We start from the raw sequence: 22765 nt of genomic DNA, 5'->3' as shown, positions 1-22765 counted from the left end.
GATTGTGACTCAGTTTAACTATATTTTACAGTGAAATAATCATCTAAGAATTTTTCATTACATTATATGGCATATGTGTAAATTATTTTAACAGTAATTACATTTTATGCTGAAAGTGGAAAAATTCAAATACTATTAAATGTAACATTAGATGTATTTAACTGTAATTCAAGGTCATCTTCTACATCCATATATTGCCATTTTAAAACCACCAAGGGAGGACCTTGCAATCCTGTTTTCAACCCCACTATAATTTAATGTTTACTGAAGGTACCACATACCATATATAGTGCTCAGAAGGTTAAGGTCTAAAGGAAATTTAAATTCCATTCGGAGTTAAGATCCATGTCTTCAGTTTGTATTTTGTGTGTAGGAACCCTCTTTTCATTATTATCTTTGAAGAAAAACTGTTAGTAATATTCAATTTTACTAATACAATTATTTCTTTATTTTTTATGTTTTGGGGTAAAAAAAATGTTGTATTTTTATTTGATTCACTTACAATGTGTTTGGTGGTATGTTCATTTCTTTTCCTATGAAGTGCTACTATTTAAAGAGACCTTTAAAAGTCAGCAACACGTGTTCTAACCAAAGATCACTCTCGATTATCTGGCTGATGAAGATTCTCATATTGTCATTACTCAAACTCTCTTTTCTGAATATAGTATTAAGAAGTGGAGCGATATCAAAGTATAATGAGTCCCTCCCCCACATGCAACAGAGCTTCCAAAAAGGAAAAGAAAATACTTATACTTGTCACTGGATGGTGTTCCAATTTATGCTCAGCATGTAAGAGAAAAATATAAAGAGATCATAGAACAGATCTGTATAAATTAACTGGCAGTTCTTAAATAGTGCTAAATGTACATATAATTACTAAATCAAATGGATATGAAACAATTTATTACAATATCGGATATAAAACAAACTATAAAAATGAATTTAAAAACACAAGTATAGAGCATGTTACTGCTTAGTTAACAAACATGAAGCAGGTAATTGCTTAATGTGCAAACACAAAGCAGATCACTGCTAGATACACAGAAAATAAAACAGGTTACTGCTTACTAGATGGAATGGTGGGTAAACAGTATGTGTTCCCGTTACCCACAACCAGGCTTTCCCACACTGGGAGATGTCTCCTGCGTTAAGGGGTCAGTGGAGTTCCTTTTGGTGCAGTCCGGGAAATATGTGAGTGATCAGCTGCTGCTCTTTCAAAAAATCCCGGCTTGTTCGTAGGCTCCGCCCCCTTCTCAACGTGCTTCCGTGTCTACGCGTTTCTCCATTCACAGACGGCTTCGTCAGGGCGTAATGTGCTAAGTTCCTCCTCACTCTCTCCTCCCCCCTCAGCTCAGGAGGAACCTTAACTCTATTGACCTCCAGCAGCTGTCGGCTGATATTGATTCACAACTGCTATCCATCCCTTCCCTCTCCTGTCCCTCACTGGCCATCTCCACATATAACACTACCCTCACATCTGCCTTGAACACTGCAGCCCCACTCCAAACATGCACCACGAGGAGAACACGACCCCAACCTTGGCATAATAAATCAACACGCTATCTGCAGAGTTGCTCCCGCTGTGCTGAACGCTCCTGGAGGAAGTCCCGCACCCAGGCAGACTATCTTCACTATAGATTCATGTTGCTTTCGTACAGCGCAGCCCTTGCCCTCGCCAAACAGTTCTTCTTTTCCTCTCTCATTAGTTCATGCTCCCGCAATCCCAGACGTCTCTTTGACACTTTTAATTCCCTTCTCCGCCCTGCTGTGGCCACCCCCCAAACTAACCTTACAGCTGATAGCTTTGCATATTACTTTACTGACAAGATTGAACAGCTAAGGAAACAATTCTCCCCTCCTTTCCGTTCTCTTTCTCAACCACACATAAATCATGCTTTCCCTACCCTTCAGACTTTCTCCCCAGCTACTGAACAAGAGGTGGCTGCACTTCTCCATTCCTCTCGCCCCACCACTTGCCCACTTGATCCTGTCCCATCTCACCTCATCAGATCTCTCTCCCCTTGTCTTGTGCCTATCCTAACACACATCTTTAACTGCTCTCTCTCTTCTGGCACTGTTCCTGCTGACCTTAAACATGCCACTGTAATACCTATCCTGAAAAAACATCTCTTGACCCGTCCTCCCCCTCTAACTATCGTCCCATATCCCTGCTCCCTTACTCATCAAAGCTTTTGGAAAGACTTGTCTTTACCCGTGTGTCTCACTTCCTTAATTCCAACTCTCTCCTTGACCCTCTTCAGTCTGGCTTCCGCCCTCTCCCCTCTACTGAGACCGCTCTTATCAAAGTGACTAATGACCTAATCTCCGCTAAATCCAAAGGTCACTACTCCATATTAATTCTCCTTGACCTCTCTGCTGCCTTTGACACAGTTGATCATGCTCTCCTCCTTCAAACTCTTCAATCACTCGGTCTCTGTGACTCTGTCCTCTCTTGGTTTTCCTCCTATCTCTCCCAACGCTCATTTAGTGTCTCCTTTTCCAAGGATACCTCCTCCCCTCGCCCTGTCTCGGTTGGAGTTCCCCAAGGCTCTGTCCTTGGTCCCCTTCTATTTTCTCTTTATACTGCCTCTCTTGGAAAACTTATTGCCTCTTTTGGATTCAACTACCACCTGTACGCTGATGACACTCAGATATACCTCTCCTCACCGGACCTCTCCCCGGCCGTCCTGCAACGTGTCACTGCTTGCCTCTCTTCCATCTCTGACTGGATGTCGTCACGCTTTCTCAAACTTAACCTCTCTAAAACTGAACTCCTTGTCTTTCCTCCTCCTAATACTGATCCTCCTCTCTCACTCTCCCTTCAAGTCAGTGATATCCACATAAGTCCATCCCTACAAGCGCGCTGTCTTGGCGTCATACTTGACTCTGGTCTCACCTTTGAGTCTCACATCCAGTTTGTTGCCAAGTCCTGTAGGTTCCAACTCAAAAACATAGCCCGCATCCGCCCCTTTCTTACGCAAGATGCTACCAAGGAGCTTGTCCATGCTCTAGTAATTTCCCGCATGGATTACTGTAACCCTCTCCTGATTGGTCTCCCCAAAAGCCGTACTGCCCCGCTACAGTCTGTAATGAATGCTGCAGCTAGACTGATTTTCCTATCCAGTCGGTCCTCTCACACCTCGCCCCTCTGCCAGTCCTTACATTGGCTCCCTGTATCCTATAGGAGTCAATTCAAAGTGCTAACCCATACATTTAAAGCACTGAACAATTCCAGCCCCTCTTATATCTCTTCACTGATCCAGAGGTATGCCCCTCCTCGTACCCTCCGCTCTTCCCACGACCACCTCCTGACCGCTGCTCGCACCCGTACGGCCAACTCACGCTTGCAGGACCTCTCACGGGCGGCTCCTCTCCTATGGAATAACTTGCCTACTGCCATCAGACTCTCCCCTAGTCTTCAATCATTTAAGAAGGGCCTTAAAACCCATCTCTTCAGGAAAGCGTATGGCCTCCCAGAGTAATCTCTCCCTTACATACCTGTCTCTTGCTCTCCTATGGGATAGTGCTTTGCTCTCTCCTCCAGCTCTGCTTCACTCCTACTTGATATTTCCTATCCTAATGTTTCTAATACCCCACCTCCTATAGACTGTAAGCTCCTTTGAGCAGGGTCCTCTTCAACCTATTATTCCTGTAAGTTTTCTTGTAATTGTCTTATTTATTGTTACATCCCCCCTCTCAAAATATTGTAAAGCGCTACGGAATCTGTTGGCGCTATATAAATGGCAATAATAATAATAATAATAATTGTGTATTGTTTAGTATATTTTGTAAATAGCCTTTTTGATACTTGAATTAACTACATTATTTTCACTTATTGTTTAAAAATGCATTTCCAAAAATAAATCAAAAGAAGCGTGTTTCTCAATCTGTCCCTGTACATGGCAAATTGAATACCTCTGTAGACAAATTGATAGAATTGTATGTTAAATGCATTCAAACCATTAAAAATCAAGCCACATATAATAATGGGCTATGTTACCTTCTCAATTTGACCTAGATATTTTCAGATTTTTGTTTGAAGCTATTTGGAACAAAAACATCATTTTCTGGAAAGGGTTTCTAGCAATTATGACCAAGTTGGGTATTATAAATATAGTTTCTCATAAAACCAAAGATCTCTCTCAATCTCTTCTAGTGAAAACGCATCCAAAAATACAGTTATAAAACAAATCATTTACTATCATTGCCACAGGTGGCTGTGTTAAAACACTTTTTCCATCTTCTATAATGTTTTTTTCTTTCCAAACTAAAACAACTGTTCTTAACTACCCTATTCTCAAATTAAGCCATTTTTATATTTACTGATAGTCATCCAAAGATGATCTGTACTGTGGAAAATTATGCACGTGACTCGGAGAGTTCATTCTATCCTAACTCAATGATTTACAAACAGTTATGGGATGTTTTTCGATTTCTGCATATCCTAAAAATGTATAATTAATGCATGCTGTTATGGGAGTGGTGCACAGACTGACTTTCACAACTACAAATGTTCATTTTTTATTAATAAAAAGATTTGTAAAATATATAAACTATTCCATTATAACCAAGCAAATAAAGGAAACGTCTTCTAGGAAATCATGAAAAGTCATGATAGCATGCACATGTCTTATAGTGTGTGAAGATATTGAATGTTATCATGGCATAGCACAGATTTAATAAAATGAGTTTAAGTTGAGTTAGATCAATCCTACACATTAATGCAGTGAAAATAATATGTTATAATTATTATTAATAATACATTGTATTATGATAATTCATATAATTAATAATAGTAATAGGTGTTCAGCTCCAGTTTGCTTCACGTGCTATGTTAGCAATGGGTTACATGATCTTAGTCTCCATGCCGGCTTACAACAAGGTACTTTGACAACTTCAAAGTTATCTTCCCATTTCAAATAATTTTGTTCACTAAAACCACTTGAAAACATTCTGCTCATTACAGCAAACATTCCATTCAAGATCTCCTGTCTAGCGTAGAACACTCTACGCATGTTACATCCCCCAGACCTCTTTATATTATTCTCACAAATTCGTCAGCATCTACTGATTTCACACCCCTTTACATCTTTCTTAACCCCTTAGTGACCAGACAGTTTTTACATTTTCTTACCGTTAAGGACCAGGGCTCTTTTTAAATTTTTGCTGTGTTTGTGTTTAGCTGTAACTTTCCTCTTACTCATTTACTGTACCCACACATATTATATGCCGTTTTTCTCGCCATTAAATGGTCTTTCTAAAGATACCATTATTTTCATTATATTATATCATTTACTATAAAGAAAATATAAAATATGATGAAAACATTTAAAAAAACAAACTTTTTTTTAACTTTGACCCCCCAAATCTGTTACGCATCTACAACCGCCAAAAAACACCCATGCTAAATAGTTTCTAAATTTTGTCTTGAGCTTAGAAATGCCCAATGTTAACATGTACTTAGCTTTTTTTGGAAAGTTATAGGGCTGTAAGCACAAGTAGCACTTTGCTATTTCCAAACCATTTTTTTTTTCAAAATGAATGCAAGTTACATTGTAACACTGATATCTGTCAGGAATCCCTGAATAACCTTTTGCATGTATATATATTTTTTTAAGAAGACAACCTAAGGTATTAAACTTGTGGTATTTTGACTCTTTTAATGCAACCATTTTACCACCAATCTATGCCAAATTTAAAAAAAAAATGGTGGTTTATTTGACACACATAGCAATTTAAGAATACATGTACGGAGAAATTTAAGGGTTACTGCCAAAGAACACCACGATAAGTGTTCAGCAACATCTCCTGAGTACAGTGATACCCCCCATGTATAGGTGTGTCGGGTTCTCTGGGGGATAAAAGACCTTATTTGGAGGGTGCGCATTCCATTTTTCCAACTTGGAATTTTCACAGCTGGTCATCATGCACCCGTGTCCTATTTGGGACATTTGAAGCCGGCCAATGAACTTTTTCTCTGTAAAGTGCTGTATACATGTCAGCATAAGTTGCGTTCTCTGTGTACTCTAGCCCCCACTGGAGCACTTATTGGAAACTGTACATTGTGTTACTGTTTGCTAGCTAATTTTATCTTGCGACCTTCCTATCTTATGAAACATGTAACCACATATTGTTTTGTAAACTAATTTTATATCTTATGAAATTATGGCTAGTTTAGCAATTAATCTTTAATTTGTGACAATAGACTGGGCTTAATAAATACCCACTAAATAGCCAGGAAAAAGGCTTACCACTTAAGAAAAAGTCTTTAGGACCTTTCAGTCTTTAATCATGGGAATCCTATGATTAAGGACTGAAAAGTCTGAAACACCTTAGGAGGTTTTTCTCTCTGTCTGTGTGACTCCCCGGTGATGAGTTTACTACTATCTTCATGGAGGTCACTTGTGTGTATGCTTTTCTTGAAAAAAAAATTGTTTGTGCAGTACATTCACATTTTACTGAATTAATTCAGCTGTAGTTTACTTAAGTCCACCCCAGGATAGACAGTAAGTTTTTTGTTTGTTTGTTTTTGTTGTTGTTTTTTCTTTATTTCTTTCTTTATTTTTATTTTTACATATAAAATTGTGCAGATGTCCCAAGCTGTACAGTAATTCAATTCATGAGTCCCTTTCAATGAAAGTAATACAATTTTCAGTATAGCATGTAATACATAAATTATAAAATTAATAATTTAAGGGAAGAGAAAAAGAACAAAAAGAAAAAACATTCAAGCCACATTCATGCACACTTTCATCTCTGGTCATCAGAGGAGAGAAAGTATATAGATAAGAAAAAAATAGATAGTATGAGTCATGTGAGCAGGTAAGGATACGTAATGGTGCACGGCTTATCACTGAGTTAAAGTTAATTCATTAGAGTTAATATAGTTTTTCCAAGGAAGCCAATAAGATTTTTTTTTTTCTAATATACCTGTAGTTAAGAAAAAGGTTTATTCCATTTTATATTGGAGATTTGGTTACATCCCGTTAACCAACTTTCCCGTTAACCAATTTTCTGCAGATTTCCAATTATGATCCAAAACAATCTTTGTTGCAAATAAAATATGCATTATAAGATATTATTGACTTTCCTTGCATAAAGAATAGTCAATGTTCACTGGGAAAATACCAGGAGTTAGTATGTTGATGGAAAACAATGTTTCTTGTTTTTAAGAGGATTGAGTCTAAAACTATCCCATCCAGGGCCAGATTAACATAGGGGCTGATGGAGCTGCAGCTCAAGGCCCATGCTAATGGAATAGGCCCATTGATTAAAAAAATACAAAAAAAGTATGGAAACTTAAGAGGAATTGTAGCGGAGCTCCCTGTACCCCTGCAAAGGATCGCTTCCTAGCTGTAACCGGGAAAAATCTCAGCGCTTCTACCCCAGTCGGCGTGGCTTGACTGGTGTCCTCCTGGAGCCTCTCCATCTTGGAACAGGATAGGGGACTAGCTCTGGTTCCTCCCATGGACTAGACGACACACAGTCCTGGGAGCTGTAGTCCTTACAAGACTTTCCCCACTGAATCCTCCACGAGATGGAACCAGGTGCTGAGCAGTGACTAGCCCTTTCCCCTCCCAGTAACTGGACGACACACAGTTCTGGGAGTACAACTGATTTTAATTTGCTAAGCTTGGCCTTTTATGCACAAGCCCCCAGCATGGGGTCTCCATTGAAAATCATACAGCCCCTTCCAGCTGCCCCACTGTCTGAGAGATAATTGAGTCAACAGGACTGAAAACTCAATTATCTCTCAGTACAGGAAACCATACAAAAAATATATAAAATACATAAAACACCCCAAAACACAATAAAAACACACATTAACCCCTCAAATTATACATCCCAAAATAGCCCTGATCTGAGCACTTAAGTTGCCCAAATAGTGCTTAAGTCCATGCAGTACAGGGGAAACGCCACCGTGTCAAAGTTCTGACCGGTCCCACACATGGTCCTATGCCCAAAACAGTTCCAGGGCGAAGTGTGCTTTTAGCTGTCATCTTCGGAGCTCCTGCGGCCGAAATACGTGGTGCTCTGCAAGGCACTCAGGGAACATTTGTTCCCCTTAGTCTCAGGCACCTACCCTGCAAAAAGCGCTCTCCTGGCTGTTTGCAAAGTGGTCCAAAACAGCAGACCAAATTGCCCGGGAACCGCACAGGAGCCTAGCCAAAAATAGTTCCATAACAATCGCGGCTAAGTACTGCTGGGGACCGACCAGGAACCACAAAGTCCCCATGCCGAAATTAGTTCTAGAGCCGTCACGGCTAAGTACCGCAGAGGTCAATTCATGGATTTGGTTCATGCGAACGGCCACCAGGGAGCAAGTGTTCAGTTCCAGTCGAAAGAAGGGAAAGTGCTGAACCAGGGGCACCGAGAGAAATCGGCTAAGGGCGGCTGAGCAGGGTGACTCCCGGATGGGGTTTTAGGCCTGGACCATAGTCAGTGGGCAAGAGGCCAGCTTCCACACTCCTCCATAAGTTCCTGGCAAACATTCGTGGGAAGGAGCGTTCGTCACAGTGGGTTTGGGTCATGCGATCGGCCGTCAGAGAGCCAGCGGTAGGTTCCATTTGAAAGAAGGGAAAGTGCCGAACCAGGGGCACTGAAGGAAAGCGGCTAAGGGCGGCTGAGCAGGGTAGCTCCCGAACGGGGTCTCAAACTCCTCCAGGAGTTCATGGCAAACATTTGTGGGAAGGAGCATTTGTCACAGGAATTTATGGGAACAAAACTTGTGTAGATCGGCTGACAATGAAATTAGTTAAGGTAAGGCTTACTTTTGGTCCCCTTTCTTCTACACTCACTACATACACTTTTTCTCTGTCCCAGACTGTATAACAGGAGCTTCTGCCTGCTGGCAAGAAGGTTAGGAGAGGAGTGGACATGTTGGTGCCAGGGGACAGTCCTTAGAAAGTGTGGAGTGAGCGCCTCATTAGACGCATTTATGCCAAGCTCAGGGTGCATTCTGTATAGTGTGCCATTAGTTGGCCAGCCTGCATTATTAGCAGGCAGCCTGACATGCATTAATGCCAGGTTGGCCTTCCAATTCTTTAGGGCATGTTCCTTTTTGAGCATGTTCGCCCCTTTTGGCGCTTCTGGTTATGTGAGTCGTTTCAGTGGCACATCCTTTTACCCTGACCATTGGCTTCCTGCTTCACTGGACACTGCTGTTAGTGGGTATGGATTTACTTGAAAGACAAAATAATAAATTAGAGAGATTAGCATAGGATATGTGTTTTCTCATAGTTTCATCCTATGCCTCCAGCACCACCTCCACCAGACACATGACACTTGGGAGGTATGACTGTTTTAGTGTTTTTAGTCGATAAGATTCTTTAATTAGGCCCATCACAAAATTTCAGCACCAGGCCCACTGGGCTCTCCTTATCCGGCCCTAATCCCACCATACAGGGAGTGCAGAATTCAATTATTATTCAATTATTATTGAACAGCAACCATGTTCTCAATAAACCCAAAAAAATCATTAATATCAAAGCTGAATATTTTTGGAAGTAGTTTTTAGTTTGTTTTTAGTTATAGCTATTTTAGGGGGATATCTGTGTGTGCAGGTGACTATTACTGTGCATAATTATTAGGCAACTTAACAAAAAACAAATATATACCCATTTCAATTATTTATTTTTACCAGTGAAACCAATATAACATCTCAACATTCACAAATATACATTTCTGACATTCAAAAACATAACAAAAACAAATCAGTGACCAATATAGCCACCTTTCTTTGCAAGGACACTCAAAAGCCTGCCATCCATGGATTATGTCAGTGTTTTGATCTGTTCACCATCAACATTGCGTGCAGCAGCAACCACAGCCTCCCAGACACTGTTCAGAGAGGTGTACTGTTTTCCCTCCTTGTAAATCTCACATTTGATGATGGACCACAGGTTCTCAATGGGGTTCAGATCAGGTGAACAAGGAGGCCATGTCATTAGATTTTCTTCTTTTATACCCTTTCTTGCCAGCCACGCTGTGGAGTACTTGGACGCATGTGATGGAGCATTGTCCTGCATGAAAATCATGTTTTTCTTGAAGGATGCAGACTTCTTCCTGTACCACTGCTTGAAGAAGGTGTCTTCCAGAAACTGGCAGTAGGACTGGGAGTTGAGCTTGACTCCATCCTCAACCCGAAAAGGCCCCACAAGCTCATCTTTGATGATACCAGCCCAAACCAGTACTCCACCTCCAACTTGCTGGCGTCTGAGTCGGACTGGAGCTCTCTGCCCTTTACCAATCCATCCATCTGGCCCATCAAGACTCACTCTCATTTCATCAGTCCATAAAACCTTAGAAAAATCAGTCTTGAGATATTTCTTGGCCCAGTCTTGACGTTTCAGCTTGTGTGTCTTGTTCAGTGGTGGTCGTCTTTCAGCCTTCCTTACCTTGGCCATGTCTCTGAGTATTGCACACCTTGTGCTTTTGGGCACTCCAGTGATGTTGCAGCTCTGAAATATGGCCAAACTGGTGGCAAGTGGCATCTTGGCAGCTGCACGCTTGACTTTTCTCAGTTCATGGGCAGTTATTTTGCGCCTTGGTTTCTCCACACGCTTCTTGCGACCCTGTTGACTATTTTGAATGAAACGCTTGATTGTTCGATGATCACGCTTCAGAAGCTTTGCAATTTTAAGAGTGCTGCATCCCTCTGCAAGATATCTCACTATTTTTGACTTTTCTGAGCCTGTCAAGTCCTTCTTTTGACCCATTTTGCCAAAGAAAGGAAGTTGCCTAATAATTATGCACACCTGATATAGGGTGTTGATGTCATTAGACCACACCCCTTCTCATTACAGAGATGCACATCACCTAATATGCTTAATTGGTAGTAGGCTTTCGAGCCTATATAGCTTGGAGTAAGACAACATGCATAAAGAGGATGATGTGGTCAAAATACTCATTTGCCTAATAATTCTGCACTATCTGTATATAAAGTAGGTGCCTTTTTCTTAGTGGCATCTCCAACAGCTTTCAGAGCCTTTTTTTAAAATTGTATTTAATAGGATGGTAACTAGATACCATCTGTATATTAATTTATAGTGTAATTGCATTATGGTAATACAATGGATATTTTGGGTAATTTTTTTAATACCAGATAGCCAGGGAAGTGTCTATCTAATTCAAACTTCCATCTATATGTTCCATTCTATTTAGATTTTTTTATTCCATAATTTGATATAAATAACATTAACATTTTGGATAACATTTTTTACCTAAAGTCATAGCGCTATAAATAGACATTTAAGAATTTGGATGTCAAAATTATTTTCCTGTTCAAAAAGTTTTTGACTCGTAAATAGAGAAAAATATCTTTATTAAGAAGTGTAAATTGACTTCGAAGTTCAGAGAAAAGCCTAATCTCTTCTTTATCAATAAAAAAGAGATTTTTATTATGCCTCTGTATTTTCATTGAACCACATTCAGATCTTGAATATCATTTGAGGGTCTCTAATGACAATTTATTAACCAACATAATTTTTTTTTATTTAGCTTTATTAATGTATATATTAAGATCTTTAATAATAGGATTTAAAAGGAGTTTTATATTTAGCAATTAAAACGTTAGACCAAAATAGTTGAGATGCAATATAAGTTATAATATCTTTCACCTTCATTCTAGACCAATTAGAGGCTTGAGAGCCAGAATGGAAGCTAATAGTAAGTGTAGGAAGTATTCAGACGACTCATCAATCGGCAAACGTTGAGATGATTTGTAATTCATTTGAAATAAATGTTAAATTATTTATTTTGTGATGTTTGAATATAATCTGACATTTAGAAGTTTACCCACCTCCAATGTACAGTTTTGTGTCACAAATGCTGGTCATCTATCAGCCTTTGCATACAAATATACCCAGTAGAACCCCTTTTTTAGACCGAGCTGAAACTTTAGATTTAAATTGCTTAGCCAAAAACAGGTGGTTCCTTCGAGGCTCAAGTTGGCACTTAAATATTTAGTAAAAAGATCTGCTCTGGTCCTGTACTAGATTAGTATATTTATTTAGTATATATATATATTTTTTTTTTTTTAAATACAAGTTTTTAGAAGCTGTGATAACATAATGTAATATCCTTCAGCCTCATCATTACATTTTTTTTTATTTTTTTAAAGAAATTTTTGTAAGAATAATCTTTCAAATCTGATTATGTAGATTATGTAAAGTCTAATAACACTAATGGTATATTTCAATGTTATTTTAATATTTAATGCATCATAAGAGGAAATATGATTTATACTAGTTCTATTTCATTTTTAAAGGGCAAATCATTTGAACTTTAGACAAAGCTCTTAGGCAGTGACCCTGAATGGCAGAATAATTCTATATATTTTCTATCCAGTATGTTTAAATGTATTTCTGACATACAAAGTCATTATAGCTCTACTTTACTTGAACTAATTTATGGTCATTTAGAAAAATCAAAAGAGCTCAATTCAAAAAAGAAAAAAATTAGGAGAATATCATGCACGAAATATCATTTTACAGAGAATAAATAATACTTGGTGACTTGATAAAATACACAACCAGCCTCAGAAAGAAAACATACAGCTGTCTTATAATGCTTGGATGGAGAAATGTATAGCTAGACCTTAATAATTATGATAAGTAATGTATAAAATGGCCATATAGTCTGAAATACTCCACAATATACAGGCAAAGAACAGAAAAAAAATAATTCCTGCTCAACTCCCAAAAAGGAAATCAAATTTCTCCCTGGATAAGTAATATTGAATGTATCATTAATGTTAAAGGGATAGTCCAGACGAATAAGTTGCAAGAGGGCAAGTTAATAAAATCCGGCAAGTGGCTGGTCTGAGCTTATAGAGAAATGCACACACATATTTTCATTCAAGAAAAACATTAATCAAACTATTCACACAAGTCAATTGTTTGAAATCCTTCCACTATATAATGGAAGCTTTCTAGGCTTCTATATATTTGAACTAGAAGCAATTTTTAATGAGTGAAACTACACTTAAATAGGTCAATTTAAAGGAACACTAAATGCACCATAACCACATTAGACGATTTGAGAAATGTTTTACAATTTTCTTGGATACAACTGGGCACACATCACAAGCTGAGGCTGGATGCTCCTTCATTGCTAGCTCCATTAACTATTCCCTGCCGTGTATGGCTGGTTCATTTGATGAGAGCACCAGCTAAGCACTCTCAGTCAATGAGTGAGGCCATGAACTGCTGGGCTTGACTCAGAGCAGGAGCTTAAGGTTTAGGAGAAGGCAGCAGTGGGCCCCAAGTAAGTTATCAAACCATTCTTAAATGGTTTAGTGGTTATGGTCCAGTCTTCAAGGACCCTCAGCTGTCCGAGAAATCCTCTAATCAATGTCTGATCCAACTATAACAAACTCATGTTTTTAAATTCATATGGATAAAAATAAATGATTGAAGTAAAAATTGTATTCATATTTACCATGTCAAATAAACTTACTCACCAGCACTAAAAGGCAAAAAGTCATACAGAACCTGACATACCTGGTTTTAACCCGCAGTTCACATCATTACATATCATCTGCATACTTGCTAACTAAATGTGTAGGTTGACAAATATAGTGAAAAATAATGCACTAATTTGACAGCCATCTCAAGGCAAGTAGATACATGGACATTATGTGCACCCTGGATTTTCTCCCAGCATCCTATTTTACCTGCCCCGAGGCCATACCGCTTCCAGTGACAGACAGAGAGGTTGATGGGAAAGGAAAACACTTACATGAAAGTACATTGTATAACTTTATTGCTGATAATCAAGAGTTAGATCTTGTTGCCATGTTATGCTTATGTTTTATATATCTTCCGGAATTTACCTAGCATCATGTATATATCTGATATTTTATAGAATTAACATATATCTTGCTATGCATGGGAACGTTTTTACTAACAAAGAATAATAGTTTTCCCTCAAAGCATATAACACGCATGCATTACATTATTAATATACCATTATAAGAAATATGCTGCCTATGTAAATAAATGTCTACATGTCATCTTCTTAAAAACTGTTTGTAGGTTATCCACTAAATTGGGAATTGGCTAGAGAATTTGAAATTTTAGGCCAAATTAGCCATTTTCGAAAAATAGGTGCAACAGACAATATTTCCAATTGATAGAATATTTAGGGAACCAACCTCACTCCCATCAGTCTGAGCCAGGGTGCTTTAGCTGTACCGGAACCAAACACCAAATTCCAAATATTGTAAAGAAATAAAGGTCCAGGCACTCCTTGGTTCAAAAGAATAGGCACTTTAATGGAACCACAGCAACGTTTCGACCAAAAGGTCTTTATCAAAGTGCCTGGACCTTTATTTCTTTACAATAGTTCCAATTGAGCCGTTTTGGCCTAAAAGTTACAATTCTCTGGTCAATTCTCAACAGTTTCAGGTTTAGTGAATAGCCCTGCTGATTCGTTAATACCAGCATGGCGTGAGTCAAATCAGTCTCTTTGCAGATTACATACACTAACATGCAACCCCTACAGAACACCTGACTTGATAAAGTAAACAGATCAAGTAATAAACAACAGAATGAGTTTGAATCTGAATAGGTTAATACTGGCAACTTGGGGAAAGAAATGTTTGAGTAAAAGGAAGGTCAGGGTCAAAGAAGGTATTCGTGTTTATGTGGATTTCCAGCAATGCTGAATAGTACTGCAGGAGGTGGCTGCTTAGTTTATTGCAGTAGTAGGCTAGTAGGCACTAAAAAAGAGAATGAGCAGAACAGGAAGGATGAGGTGGAGAAGAGAGAGTGCTGTGTGCAGGTTAGAATTGTGGAGATGGGAAACATGAGGACAGGTGGGTATGAAGAGTTGTTTGTATATAAACATAGGTAATTTGAGAATAGAGCATTGATAGAGTTTGCAGGAAGGGGGGAGGAGCAAACAGATGGGGACATATTGAAGTAAATGTGGGAGCACTACGAATTAGTAGAAGTGCAATATCGATGCATTGAGGAGTGCCATGAAGGTGAAAATGGCATTAATCAAGTGAAGTTAATAAATTAATCAAGTTAATAAAGATTTGGTCTGGTTGAGGAGTTATTAGAAGGGTGATACTTGGATTAATAAATGTGATACATGGATCAATAAATGTGATACGTGGATCAATAAATGTGATACATGTATCGATAATTGTGATACGTGGATTAATAAATGTGATACATGGATCAATAAATGTGATACGTGGATCAATAAATGTGATATGTGGATGAATATTCCTTTTATATTAAAGCAGTGATGAAAAGCAAGTGGAGGTATTGAAGATTATGGTTTTGTCACAGAAAAAGAAGAATAATTTTAGTTTGCAAGTTATGGGTGGGAGAGCAATAAGCGAGGTAGAGGAGGTGAAAAGAAGGAAGTACATAGTGGGGGATGAACAGGAGCAGATGGTGTTGGTGCAAGAAAAATAAGCACTTCAGGTTTGAATGAGTTTATTTGTGGAAGATTGATGACATTCATGAGAACACATCAGAGAGGCAAAGGGAGAAAGAATTTAGTGTGAAGTGGTGGAGGAGTTCCTGGGTCTTGAAGTCCAGAAAGAAGAGACAAGGTGGCAAAGATGGAAAGCTGAACTTGTGATAGCAACTGTGTAGGAACTGTTTGAGAGTTAGAAAGAGGTTAAGGTGAGCACATACTCAGTGATTCCAAGTTTAGGCAAAGTAAGAATAATAGTTGTATGAAAGGTGGTGGATGACTTTAAGGAGTACGAGAATTAACGAGAGTTTTGAATATCACACCGGGATGAGAACTTTATGACAGTTTTTTTTTGCTTGGGCAGAATGAAAAACTGAACTAGCTAATTAAGAGAGCAGCTGAAGAAAATGAAAGTACATTTCTAGCTTTGGATTGCATTCTTAAAGGAACACTATAGTCACCTAAATTACTTGAATTCTAAATAAAGCAGTTTTAGTGTATAGATCATTCCCCTGCAATTTCACTGCTCAATTCTCTGCCATTTAGGAGTTAAATCACTTTGTTTCTGTTTATGCAGCCCTAGCTACACCTCCCCTGGCTATGATTGACAGAGCCTGCATGAAAAAGAAAACTGGTTTCACTTTCAAACAGATGTAATTTACCTTAAATAATTGTATCTCAATCTCTAAATTGAACTTTAATCACATACAGGAGGCTCTTGCAGGGTCTAGCAAGCTATTAACATAGCAGGGGATAAGAAAATCTTAATTAAACAAAACTTGCAATAAAGAAAGCCTAAATAGGGCTCTCTTTACAGGAAGTGTTTAGGAAGGCTGTGCAAGTCACATGCAGGGAGGTGTGACTAGGGTTCATAAACAAATGGATTTAACTCCTAAATGGCAGAGGATTGAGCAGTGAGGCTGCAGGGGCATGTTCTATACACCAAAACTGCTTCATTAAGCTAAAGTTGTTCAGGTGACTATAGTGTCACTTTAAGAAACATGAGTAAGTAGGAAAGAATCGGTTATGTCAGAGAAATTGATAGAATAATAAGTTGAGGACAATAGATGGAATACATTTTTCATTGTGTTGAAAGTTGGTAGGTGTAAAGGTTTTGTAGGAAAATAAAATTACCTGATGGAATAAAACAATTTTTTTTTATCTAGAATGGATCTGAAATAGGATCTTAAAATATGGTCAGCAGAACCAAGGTTAAGTTGGTATGGTTGTTCAGTGGTTGTTGAAAGGAATATAAAAGCAAACTTGGAGAAGGAGAACATTGTTAGCAGGTAGCTGTGTGGGGACAAGAGGAAGATGTAAATCTTGTTGGATGAGTGGGGTAAGAATTTGAAAATAGGAGGAGGGAAACTAACAGTTAGAGAAAATAAGATGTGGTCAACATGGGAAACCTGATTTTGGAACCAGAGTGTTTAGAGAGAAAACATTCAGACAGGACAAATCTGATAATGATATTTCCACCATGAATAATTAGTGACAAAGTAAATTCAAAGTGTATTTCACATTTAAGATCAAGATTGCCAAACTGGGAAAATTATCTAAGCCAAATATGTTTTTAGATCAGCTACTTTGACCTTAAATTTGAAAGTCAATTTGAAGTCACTTTGCATTCTTACTTTATAAAATAAAGAACGTTGTTTCTATTAACAAAGTTCAGTAACCGAACATGTATTGACATTAATACATAAATAAACATTTGATCGATTAAGCATGAACATAAAACTTTCTTTGTAAATTAACTAGTCACAGAGTGTTATTACAGATACTTGGTCACATCGTGTTGTAACTTTTGCTTTGCAGTATTAATGGAATACATTTTTTTTTTTTTTAACTATAAAGTCACCTATAAAGTGTCTTTTTTTCTGTGACGCTCCATTTTCTTTTAAATTTATATTAACAATTTTGCAAATAACATCATAATCCAGTTCAGACAAGGCAACGCCAGGGTAAATATTGCAAATAATAGGAAAAATAGAGATATTGTTTAATTTCTCCTCTTCTTGGTATATTTTTTCTATACTGACTGACAGATGCAAAGGACAGAGTTTGTAATAATGAGTGACAGGGAGTTTAGATGAGGGCATCCACTTTCAAGAAACCTCAAAAAATATGAATAAGCTTAACAAGGGAGAATTGTCAGGAATTGAAAGTGAATATTACATTTTAGGCCTAATTGAAGTCAGCTATGTTTCCAGTTAAACTACTCTGGCCTTAAATTTGAAATTATCTTTGAGTTCCCAACAATTCCCTCTTTAGTGAATAAACCCGTTTAGAAAAATTATGGAAAGTGTTTGGGGACATAGTTCTCAGGGGAGTCATTAAAAAGTGCTCGCAGTTGTAGGTGAGATTGGCAGGAGATTTGTCTTTACCTGCTCTGGATCCTGACTCTGCGGGCTGCTCAGAGAGGTGCTCAGCCCCGAAACGCCCAGTGCTGGCGAACCCGCTGCGCTTTCCACATGTCCAGCTGCTTGGGCTGCTGTAAACCCGTCCTCACTCTCAGACAAGCTTTTCTCCTGGAGCATTTCCTTTTTTTAACAAAGGAGAACATTGTTATTATACACTCTTTTACACACACACACAAATACTTGCTTTACATAGTATTGATTTATTTACTAAACAGTGAATTGTGATGAATTAGAAATGTATTTGAAAAATATAAACTGGGGTGAGCTGATGAAACCTCCAGCAATTAAAGACAAAAAAAAAACAATTAAAACATTGAAAAGTTTTATATTTAGAATAAAGCAAGCTAGTCCCATTTAACTACTAAGTGATTTAAAATTATCAGCAATAAAGCACAAATTTGTAGAAAACCAAATGGTTATTTAAGTCATTCTATGACAAAGTACATTTCAGAATGAGGAAACCTATATTTTTGAAAAGAACTAAATATTAAATAAATGAAAAAAAAAACGGTTAAATACATATTTGGATTATGTTATTATTTTATTTTATACATTATGCAAATTATTATACGTATATGTATTTTATATTTTATAGAGAATGCCTTGTTCCTGTTCTGTTTTTTTTTTGTGCCTTGGATACTTTCAAAATATTACATTAAATCCATTTTTTTTTTTTAAACAAGTTAGTTTAGCTAATTTTATCCATATATTATATATATATATATATATATATATATTCATATCCAAAATGTGCATATTAGTTCAGCTAAGTGAGTGTTCCCTTGTAATTTTAAAAAATATTTATTTATTTATAAAATATTTTACCAGGAAAGATACACTGAGATTTCTCTCATTTTCAAGTATGTCCCGGGATTTAGATGCGATAGTACAATGCAATAAAGAATACAAAGTATAGAAATAGAATCATACGGACCACTGACAAATCATTACAGTTGTTTTAATGTTGTAGCCCAGAAAAAGCCCCTCGTTATTAAGTATACAAAAATGCATGCAAACAGCCACTAAAGGCACTTGCTGCTGTTTCACTTCCATGAAACGACGCTGGACGTCCTCACGCTTTACCCTCTGAGTGTGGGGGAAGAGGGTTCAAAGGGACACCATAATATGAGGAAAACAGCTTTAAACGTTCAATCGTTCAAGTACTTAATAATTAAGTAATGCTTCTAAATAACATACACAAGCTCAACTAAATCCACAGAAACATATTGTGCTATTAATATTTAGCACTATATGGATTTCATGTTGTGGCGAACTGAACCTGCTGCCCAGCCTCTTACCAAAAGACTATGGGCCCTTTAAAAAACTATGTGAACAGACTTGGTTCGTGGGATTTTATATTTCGTTCGGGAACCGAACAGCCGCACGAATCAGAGACCACCCTGGAGCTTGTTAAGCCTAATTGCTACTTTGAAGTAATTTCCATCGCAGTATTCTAAATGTTCACCTGGGTGGAAACAATTCCTATGGACGACCATCTTATTCGCATGAAAACAGGCAGCGGTGTTTATTCATTGAGTTCATGGAACTATTTTCGGATACTGAAACTTCCGAACATCGCTGGACTTCCATGATCACCTGTGTTCATTTTTATAGCACTTAGAGACACTGTTCGGTGGAAACGTTCCCATGAGCAAGGGGAACAAGCTCCAGGGTAAGACTATGGACTATGTTTGGTAGTTTGTTCAGTTTTAAACTACTGAACTAGACCGACCGCAAGCCCTGATTCTCTGGAACTGTTTTGGGCATGGGACAATGCGGGCGGGCGGTCAAATTATGACTTCCAGGAAATTCCTGAACCCCTGAACCGATCTGGGTGATTTTTGGATATGTTGATCACCCAGATCAGGGCTATCAGGTGATGTATAGAGAAGAGACTGGAATGGGTTAACTAAACAAGTGCTCCCAAATCCAGTCTCTATACCCAAATGAAAACTGCTCAACCAGTATGCAATGAAGCTCATTGCAAAATTATTTTCAAATATTTGTAATTGAAATTTTTTTTATATTTTTTTTTTATATAGATTTTTCAACAATATATTCAGTATATTACTAATTTCACCTGTTTATCTAATAAGCATTATTGTATGGATTGTGTTCATTAGTCTAAAAAATATTTTTCATGGAATAATGCAGGATTACATTCTGTAACCTTCCACCCCAATACCAAAATTTGCATCAAATAAAACTCTACACACCATTGTGACAATGTGTGAGAGAATTTGTGAAATTTGTAGTTCATGCATTAAAAGGAACTGTCAATTATAGGATTTTCTCATAACCATTTAGCCACTTAAAACCGAGCAACTGGTTATGACATTTTTGAATTATTACTCACTTTTATACAAACTAAAACTGTTCCAATTATGTTTACCCATTAACACTTTAATAATGATTTTGGAATGAAGCAACACCAACTGTCTCACAGGTGACAATTGATTTTTTTTTTGCACTTTATTTAATTTTATTTTTGTTTAAAGGCATTATATATTACACAGCAGAAAAGAGGATATCCTCACATATAAGACACGGGTGTTCTCAAATTATCTCCTTTAAAAAAAAAAATGTGTCATGCTGTGGAATATGTTTTTAACATTAAAGGACCACTATAGTGCCAGGAAAACATACTCGTTTTCCTGGCACTATAGTGCCCTGAGGGTGCCCCCACCCTCAGGGTCCCCCTCCCGCCCGGCTCTGGAAAGGGGAAAAGGGGTAAAACTTACCTTTTTCCAGCGCTGGGCGGGGAGCTCTCTGCCTCTGATCCTTCTCCGTTCCGCCCCGTCGGCTGAATGCGCACGCGCGGCAAGAGCTACGCGCGCATTCAGCAGGTCGCATAGGAAAGCATTTACAATGCTTTCCTATGGACGCTTGCGTGCTCTCACTGTGATTTTCACAGTGAGAATCACGCAAGCGCCTCTAGCGGCTGTCAATGAGACAGCCACTAGAGGATTTGGGGGAAGGCTTAACCCATTTATAAACATAGCAGTTTCTCTGAAACTGCTATGTTTATTAAAAAAATGGGTTAACCCTAGCTGGACCTGGCACCCAGACCACTTCATTAAGCTGAAGTGGTCTGGGTGCCTAGAGTGGTCCTTTAATGAAATGTTATAATGTTATAACCATTTTCTGCATCTAGATATAAGTAAATCATCTGCTTTGTTTTGCAATTTGTGAGTGTCATCTGTTTTGATTATGTGGAGGTTGTGCTTGAGATAATGAGGAGCAGGACACCTGATTACAATCCTTATCTCCCCATCCATCCATGCACCCATCCATCAATTCATCCATCCATGATTTCTTGTTTAATTCTCCTTATTGTATTTCCTTTTTCTAATTGGGTTTCTTTTTGGCCTGTTATGGACACCTTTTTGTACCAATTGTCTCCTTTTTAAGTCCTGAAGTACTCCTCTACCCTCTATTGTTCCAATTTCCTTTTGTTGTACTTATTTTCCACTCTATGGCCCATCAGACCCTCCTCTTTCCTCTGCCCCAATGTTTTGCCCCTACCTCTCTATCAGTTTCAACCTCCTCTATCTTTTTCCCCAGTTCTTGCACTCTATTCCCTAGTGTTTTCCCAATGTTTGACAACACCCGTTACTCTCAAGTATCTCTAGTCCCACTTTCCATGTATCTTTCAACCTCAATGTTTGAATGTATCATCCCATAAACTGTGCCTACTTAGCCTCTTCTCCTGTTAGTTCACTAAACTTACTATCTGATCTCTTACACAAAGCTCTGATCCCTGGCCTCATACCAACAATGTCTCTACAAAATTCTCAGCAATTTATTTCTTTATCCAGGTTTGTTTCCAAGTCCCCTACCCTCACAATGTTCCAATGTCTCTTTTCCTTATCCCACTTTATTCCCATGTTCCTTGTTTATTGCTATCATTTTAGAACTGTGATGCATAGGGATTTACAGAATTAATCTACTCAGAGCTTCTTATTTAGCTGAATTAACTTTTACATTTTTTTTGTAACTTGAAAATGCTCTTTGAAAATGTCATCCAATTTTCCCTATTCAAAGATTCTGTATTGGGATTTTATAGATAAAACCACTTTGGAGAGCAGTTCTGAGGACAACAAATTGGCATTGGGGGTGTATGGATAAAAGCACAACAAATAATTATGGTATCCTTTATGTCTCCTTGATTTATAGACTGGATTTATTTAATTAAATGAGGAAAACTTAGGTTCTCCATGAAAATCATTTCCCAGAAACATTTGACTACCATGAATGTTGAGTCATTATGCTGTCTTATCTTGACATTCATTATAAATCAGTTTTGTCTCCTGATTCCGTCTTTTATCCACTTCAAAGACTACAATAACCTATTAGAGTGCACACATAAGCATGGATGGATTAGTGAGGAGTAAAAATTGGTCGCTAGTCTGTTCCGTAAACAAATTAACTAAAGGTGTGCACTGTCTTTGCGGAAGTCGCATAATGAGTAACATTTATTTTGTTATATTAATTATATAAATAAATTATTACATAAATGGTGTATTCTGCAGTGAAAGCTTAAGTGTTTGTTTATTAGCAACATTTGATTACTCACTATTGCCTATGAATAAATGTTCCTTACCAATCGATGCACAACATTCTGCGTAACTTACATATGATGTAAGAAATTGAACAAAATAAAAGCAGATTCCAAAAAATATAGCCAGAAAATCATATGGTTGAATTTTGAAAAGACCTGTATATGAAATAGTTGGATATTATCATTATCATTATACATTAAAATCAGTCCTGTAAACATCATTGACTACAATATACTGGAGATTAATTATGTACACATCGCCCTTACAGGATGTTTTAGTTTGTATAATAGCTTTAAATCTGCTTTGTCCTTTGTATAAAAAGATGATTATCGGAGGTAAATACTT

The 22765-nt window shown here is 37.7% G+C and overlaps 1 protein-coding gene across 3 annotated transcripts in view; it reads right to left on the bottom strand.

Annotated features, from left to right (window-relative positions):
• Positions 1-22765, bottom strand: part of TBX4 (T-box transcription factor 4) — a 186162-nt gene that overhangs the window by 147249 nt on the left and 16148 nt on the right. For all 3 annotated transcript variants that reach the window (XM_063444510.1, XM_063444509.1, XM_063444511.1), the window contains exon 2: positions 17823-17978. In XM_063444510.1, coding sequence (XP_063300580.1) covers positions 17823-17975 — 153 coding nt within the window. In that variant the 5' untranslated portion in view covers positions 17976-17978. The remainder of the gene's footprint in view (positions 1-17822; positions 17979-22765) is intronic.

This window comes from Pelobates fuscus, chromosome 1 (assembly GCF_036172605.1).
Source record: "Pelobates fuscus isolate aPelFus1 chromosome 1, aPelFus1.pri, whole genome shotgun sequence".
NCBI lineage: Eukaryota > Metazoa > Chordata > Amphibia > Anura > Pelobatidae > Pelobates > Pelobates fuscus.
The sequence above is the reverse complement of the archived record's forward strand: the minus strand, read 5'-3'. Positions and strand labels throughout refer to the sequence as shown.